The sequence below is a fragment of the Drosophila miranda genome, assembly GCF_003369915.1.
Source record: "Drosophila miranda strain MSH22 chromosome Y unlocalized genomic scaffold, D.miranda_PacBio2.1 Contig_Y11_pilon, whole genome shotgun sequence".
NCBI lineage: Eukaryota > Metazoa > Arthropoda > Insecta > Diptera > Drosophilidae > Drosophila > Drosophila miranda.
The window spans coordinates 261651-269119 of NW_022881594.1; the positions used below are offsets into that span (position 1 = coordinate 261651).

The 7469-nt window shown below is 54.9% G+C and overlaps 1 protein-coding gene across 1 annotated transcript; it reads right to left on the bottom strand.

Annotated features, from left to right (window-relative positions):
- Positions 1-4088: 4088 nt before the first annotated feature.
- LOC117189279 (fibrous sheath CABYR-binding protein-like) lies at positions 4089-5952 on the bottom strand. The gene is made up of 5 exons (XM_033394444.1): positions 5858-5952; positions 5356-5753; positions 5060-5266; positions 4241-4978; positions 4089-4094 (listed from the first exon to the last, which is right to left on the bottom strand). The coding sequence occupies exons 2-5, from the start codon at positions 5743-5745 to the stop codon at positions 4089-4091; spliced, it is 1341 nt and encodes a 446-aa protein (XP_033250335.1). The 5' UTR covers positions 5746-5753; positions 5858-5952.
- Between the last annotated feature and the right edge of the window lie 1517 nt (positions 5953-7469).

Here is a 7469-nt window from a genome sequence, read left to right on the forward strand (position 1 = left end):
CCAAAATCCGCCAAACACAAAGGGAAAGGCCGAAAAGACGCCACTTTTCCCGCCTCTCACACTCTCGGACAGTTCGAGAGTAACGGGAGAGGGAGAAGACGGAGGAGAGCCGGCTAGCCGACGCGCAGGAGCAGAGCGCCAAAACGGCCAACGGGCAGCCACACACACACACACGACCGGATCGAACCCGTTGCGTGTCGAACTTGGTTCGAGTTCGAGCAGCGGGTCGATCCGAACCATAGCCCAGCCTGCACCAATACAGCGGCAATCAGCAGCAACTACACAACCACAATCACAACCAATCCCACCAACACCAAAACGACGCCGCGCCTCATCGACAGTGGGAGTGACGATGAGGGTGAGGGTGAGAGGAAGCAGGCTAGACGACGGGGCCGCCATCACCAGCAGCGGCAGCAGCGGCCGCCAATTAGGAAGCTGAAGAAAAAAGGCAGACAATGGAGGAGCTAGAGGCTATTGTCCAGGAGCAGCTGAGGCAGCACGAGCTGAGGGAGCAACAGCAGAAGCAGCAGAAACGGACGGCAGATGCAGCCAACACCAACACAGTTGCCGATCCTGCCACTCAGCCGCAATCTGCACAGCCAACACATGCCCCTGCCCCTGCCCTGCCCCTGCCCTGCCACTACTATAAATGCAAATAGCCAGACCCACAGCCATCACCAACATCGACAACAGCCAATACATAGACAATTACCAGCCATTCACACAGACAATACCACAATTAACAATAGAGATAATAATGACGCCAATACAAATACAAATACACCTGCCAATACAAACACCAACACCACCACCGCCATCACCATCACAAACACCCCTGCCACTACCACCGACGATGACATCCGGCACGGCGAATTCGGGCATCAGCCCAGCCAGGAACGTGGCTTGAGGATCCTCATCCGAGGACTCTCCCACTCCATGCCGCCGGATTGGATTCGCAGCAGTATGCTGAACGAGGGGTTCACGGTTCGGTTTGTAAGGGTGATCACCGATCGATTCGATCGCAGCGCCAATTCAACCTCTTTGAGGCTGAGATCGCCCCCAAACCGGACTGTGGCCAATACGTGGTATTGAAGCTGCGACGCCTGGGTGGGAGGCCCGTCACGGTTGAGAGACTTGGAGTCTCCCGTGACCCCGCCCAGTGCCATCGATGTCAGGTGTTTGGCCACACCCGCGCATACTGTAGGCGAGCTGCTGTCTGCATGAAACCCGCAGCAGCAACGCCAACACCAACCGGATCGGCAGCATCGGCAGCAGCATCGTATGGCGACCAACATCCCAGCCATCGACCAGGGGGCGCCAACACCAGAGGGTCCAGCCGATGCAACCGATCGCGAATGATGCCCCGACGCCACGCCAACACCAGCAGCAGCAGCGGCCAGACGTCCAGTGTGATGGCAGCTGCGCTCAAAATCTGCAATTATACGAACAGCAAATAAAAGAGTTGGAAAGGAGGATTAACCAGATGGCAGAGCAACTCACCAAATTGGCTGCAGCAAATGGCAAGGGCACAACAGCCATGCCCCACTCCAACCAACAGCAGCAGCAGTTCCTGCCCCTCTGCCAATACCATCAGTCGCCGCCAATACAGCAGCAGCCATATCGGATTCAGAGTCCGACATTGACTGCGACGCGACTGAATTAGACGATGGCGACGACGACGAATGGACCGATCACGATCCATTTGAGGTGCTGGATGGCCTGGGCGAAATATGGAGGGCCCAAATCGCCAGCGCACGCGAGGGCATGCGATCGGGCGGCGCCTGTTAATGTGCCAATCGTCAATCCAGAGACAGCCACTGCAACAAAAAAAAAAAACAGTCAATACACGACAACACGAAAAACGGCCAAAGCACATGAAATCCACACTTACCTGCCAATCATCAGACAGAGCTGCAAAAGAAGAAGAAACAGGAGGGAGAAGCAGACAGCCAATACGCAAATACTCACCTGCAAACGTCTGCACGCCAACACAACCCAGACAAGGGTCGCCAGCAACTACATCCAAATCGACGACAGGCACCTGCAAATAAAGACAAATTAAACCACACGCCAAAACAAACACCTCCTCATCTGGGTGGCCGGACCAGCAGCCACTCAAAACGCCATTACAAACCGACGATGAACGTGGCCGAGGAGGCCAGGCCAATACAACTGACAACGCATCCTGGTGGCCGGACCAGAGCCACTTGGATGCGGCCAATCAACAGAATCGACAACGTATCCTGGTGGCCGGACCAGTTCGCCACTTGGATGCGGCCAATAATACGATACGTTGGCATCACACACCGATGCCAATGCCAACAGAATGAATCTGATCTCTCAGCTTTATTTTACGTGGCGGTTCCTCAGGGAGGGATTTCAACCACGGCGTCTAATGTTTATTTGCAGCTTAGCCTCGATTAGTGCGATATATATACATATATCACGCCATCACGCACCACCGCTACATACGCAGGAACCTGGTACGATGCGCCAGTTAGCGCCCCTAAAAAGAAGCTATAGCTATGTACATAGCGACTCTTCCGGTACCAATTGAAAGTATCCTGGTTGGGCATACAATCCCCCTTGGTGAGGGGCGAGGTGTATCTAACACGTCTTCCGATCTATGGGTCTCGGCACCCGGTTGAGAGCGCAACTCCACGAGGAGCCTAGCGGCTCTCCCCGCGTAACGTTTGGGTATCAACCACAGCCACCACGATACTCCCACTAGGGGGCCGACCTCAATGTGCAGCCTTGGAACTGCACAACCCGTGGTACCGATCTTAAGGACTCAGCTCGATCCTCCCTTTTAGCCCCGACCGGCCTGGATAGGGAATCCACCCAGCCCGTGCGCCGCTTGCGCGTTCAGCAGCTGCTGTCGCCTGGAGAACGCCAGTCCGGCGAACCCGTCGAGAGTCCGCATTCTCTCCTGAGAAGCCGTCACATCGGAGAAGGTCCAGTCGCCATCCGTGTACTGCACTCCAAGTCCATCGAGGTCTCGCAAGTCTTCATAGAGGGGACAAGCACATAGGAAGTGCTGCCAATCCTCGCGTTCTGCGCCGCATAGACAGGCTTCTTCCATGCAGCGCGCAGCGTGAAGCCAAACCTTCGTTCGCTGTAGACGAAGCCTGCGTTCGGGATGAACAACGACAATGCAGTTGGGTGGCCGGACCAGTGCCACTCGAGTGCAGCAACCAACACCAACAAACGACAGATGCAGCGTGGGCGGCCGGACCAGAGCCACTCGCCATCTCCAACTTTTGCCCACGATGCACGCCATCTCCAAGTCCAGCCATCGCCACTAAAGATCTCAGGTGGTGCCACTAATTCCTGCACAGGGGACAGCGGAGCCGGCCGGTATGCGGCGCAATGTTCTGCGCAGGAACTCCGAAAGGGGGGTCGGCTCGTCTTACTGGGCGGACGTGAGGGTCGAGAAGAAAGGCGCGGAGCGAGGCACACCCGCGTGGGTCGAGAGAGAGGCGGACGCAGGGCGAGGCACACCTGCGTGGGTCGGGAATTTATTTGATTTATTTGCTTGCTGGTTAAACAGGTAATTTGTTACATTGAATATTTTTTTGTTGTTTCGTCACGTTCCCGGAAGGATTCTTAACTTGTATCTTAGTTGTCACGCGGGACAACGTCTATACTCGGCCCGGGTCTCGGGAAAACTTCGCTGCCGCCGATCTCTAACTTATCAGTATCTACGTGTCTGCGTCTTCGTCGGCTTCGGATTGGCTGCCGCTTCGCGGAGCGTCCCGAAGCCGCGAAGGGAAGGGGCGGGGGTTCTTATCGGCTAGTCTGTGCTTCGGGAGCTTAAGTTTAGAGTGGGGGTAATGTGTTGGCCCGGTGGGGAGTTGTCACCGGCTAACGGTTCGTGTCTCGGGAGCTTATGGCTAAACGCGTGGCAATGTGTTGGTGTGGGGGCGTTCTTCCGGCTAATTGTCAGTGCTTCGGGAGCTTTTCGTTAGAGGTGGGGGTAATGTGTTGGTACGAGAATGTGGGATTGGCTGTCGTGAAACGGTAGGCGAAACGATATGGGGAATGAGTTTCTTTATTGGTGGTACATTTATCGTATGCATTCTCTGTTCTTAAGGCTAAGTAACGATATATTTAAGGGAAACTGGAGATATAAAAAGGGGAAAAATGAGGCGGTGACGATCCCGCGATGTAGCGCGCTGTGACGAACCTTCTTAAGGTTCGTTACACCCCCCCTTTCTTCCGGGAGGAGGTCGACGCAGACAGGCGCGGCCCGGGATCGCTTGTGGACCCGGTAGCACTGATCCCAGGACCAGCTTCGGAAGCGGAGCCTCTCCGCTTCCAGCAGCCGCTGGTGTATCTCCTCGATGAGGCCCGCCGGTAGGGCCCGGCCTGGGATGTTCACCTGCCAATCTGCCGGCGCGATTACCCACTGGGTGGGCTGGTTCAGCTCTTCGATCAGGGAGAAGTCCGCTGGACTTTGCCCCTCCCGCGTAGATTCGTCTTGAAGAAATCGTAGTATTTCATCCAAGTCGCAGTCCACCAGCAACTCGTCTTGTCCTTCCCACTCCCCAGTTTGGGGGGTCGGCGCCGTCTCCTCCGCAACGGGTTGTTTTACCCTCCGTAGGGTTATGGTGGGGTACCCGCTGTCCGGCCCCGTTTCCCACTGCTCCTCCGGTTCGGTCAGCTCCGCTTGTCGAACCGGAGCGGCGTTTCCCTCTTCTGTAGCCCCGGTGGGCCATTCAGTGGGAGGGCCTTGCGCTGCCTCCGCGTTGGGCGCTTCGGCGTGCGTTGGTGTGGTCGCCGCTGACTCTTCTGGGGGATTGGGGCATCGGGGAGGATCCGATGCGGGCGTTGGCGGTCGCGCTTCGGCGTGCGTGGGCGTGGCAGCCGCCGACTCTTCGGGAGGATTGGGGCATCGGGGAGGATCCGATGCGGGCGTTGGCGGTCGCGCTTCGGCGTGCGGGGGGCTTGCCCTGGCTGGGGCGGCCGGTTCGGAGCGCTAGTCGATTGGTTCCGCGGCTTCTCGGAATGTCCTGAAGAACGCGTTGACATTCCGGCCGGGAGGGACAAAGACGTCTACGGACATCTGGTGGTTACGCGTGACGCGTAACCCCCATGGCGTGACCGTGTGGTGAAAGGTCTCTGTTTCGGCTATGAATTGCCGACCGTAGGGTTCCTCCTCTTCTCTCTCCCCGTCGTCGTAGTACGCGTTGTATGGTTTCGGAGTTGTAACGCTCCAGCCCCTCTCGGGGCGGTAAATGCCACGGCCGTTCGGGGATCCGCGGCTCTGGTGATAACCGGCATCTTCAAAACTTCTGTTCGAACATCGGCGCGTATGATGGCGTTTCTGGTTCGGGAAGCTGTGCTTGCTAGAACCGGCATCTTCGAACTCCTCTTCGAATGACGGTGACCCTGGCTCCGGGGAGCAGGGCGCGGCTCGTCGTTTATACGGCGGCGGCGACCACAGGTTCTCTCGACGGAACCCGGATGGTCGGCGGGAGAACAGCGGGGGCTGTCTCGGGGACCCTCGTGGTCGGCTGCCCCTGCCTCGTCGGCGTCTAGCTCCATATCTGCGTACATGTCCCCATCGGAGGTGTGGGGTTCTTCGGCTACTCCTGGCTTCGGGGCGGCTTCCTCGTCCGCCTTGGCAGCGGACTCCGGTTCCTCGGCGTCGGAGAAATCCGTGAGGTCTACGACTTCGGGTGACTCTGCTGATGCAGCGGCTCTCTGGTGCGCCTTAGCTGGGGTGTTCTCGGTGGCGTTCATGGCTGGTTCTTCGGTGCGTAGAGTTCGGGGAGGGGAGAGTGTCTATTTTCTATTTAATCTATATTAATCTTCTTAATTCTAGGGCCTCCCAGGGGGCGTGACGAAAACTTACATTGTTTTGTTTCTGGTATAGGAGGGTTTTATCAAAATCGCCTTGCTCGCTCGGCGTTCGGAATCTGACTTATTTCTTGTATTTCTAACGTCATGCATTTCCTCCGCTGACAGCGCGACTCACGGGAGCCGCGTCAGCGGGCTTGCAATTCTGTAATCTAAGCTATGGTAAATGGATCCGTGGGACGATTATGGACGTTTGGGGCATGGGTTTATGAATGTGTGTAATGAAGTTAATGCATGAATCTGCCGAATTGACATTTATATATTTTTGTTTCGTTCTTTCTTTATTTATTTATTTTTTTTTTTTTTGTGGATATTTCATTTTCGTCGTCTTTTCCCTTCGTAACTTTCGTTTTACGGGCAGCGCAGCTATGCGTCGCACGCGGGCTCCGATAGGATTTCGGGCGCGATGGGCCAGGTGTAGGGCCAGCTCTTATCGCTGGGCTCGGCCGGCCTCTGGGCATGTATCCGCGCGGAAGGCTCTGCCGGGGCAACAGTACCGTGCGCCGTCTCTGTTGTTCTGGCCGGTTCGTCATTGGCCGGGGGGTTACGGGGGGCGGCCTCCACGTCTCGTGCTGTATGCTCGTTCCGAAGCCTTGGATTGAGGCGGCGTATAGCACCCAGATGATGGCGCAGAGAGGGATGGCGACGACGAGGTGAACAAATAGGAGGCGGCGCTCCCTATCGTCACCGTCTCGTTCAGGTCGTCGATGTAGTTTGAATTTGTAGGCTTAACTCCGTAGGAACGGCAAGCTTAGCTTTTCCTTGTGTGCCGTTACGTTTATTCGAGTCATCGCCGTACCACCGCCTTTCTTTTGGAGTCGCCGAGGTGATTCACGTACCAGGTCCCGTTAAACGAGACCCGGTGGGAATACGTAACTAGGTACGATCCCGAGATTGCTTGTGTAGGCCGTCCGGTGATTTAATGTAACTCTTTTTATTAGCTGCGCGTCCGTCTCTCACAATCGCCATTACAAAGTGCCCTCACTCTCTTCTCGATGTTCTTATCCGATATCTCACTATTGGTATTTCCCACCGAGTGTATCGATGGTGCGTAAATACCAATGCGCGCTGTATGCTATTTTAAATACTAGTTGAATGCCTCACTAATTATTACCTTGCTACAATTCGGCCATCCTGACCGGAGTGCTCCTGAACTCCTTACATTTAATTTAGTTTCTAGATAGGTTGATTTATTACAGTTGGGTGTGGTTTACTCTTAATATTCTAAGTTTACGTGTTACAATCATTTCTTCATTTTGATTCCCTGTGACATTTGCATTATTACCATTTTCAATCCACGGCTTCATATTTGCCACCGCCCAAACTCCTTTATACGGATCCTTGATTGTTGAAACCCCTCTACATCTTCTAGCAAATACCTATCATTTTTTAACACCTTTGGATATCTTATAAGGTCCTTGAACTTCGGGATAAGCTTTTTAGACACCCCTGTATGAGTGTCGAAATTCTCACCATAACTAGATCATTATCTACGTACACGTGTGGCTCCCTTCGCTTGAATTTGTTGCTTGTTTGTTATAAGACTGTATTTTTCCTGATGAGTGCCTGCTACTGCTCTAATCTTTTCTATATCCCTTGTTGCCCGC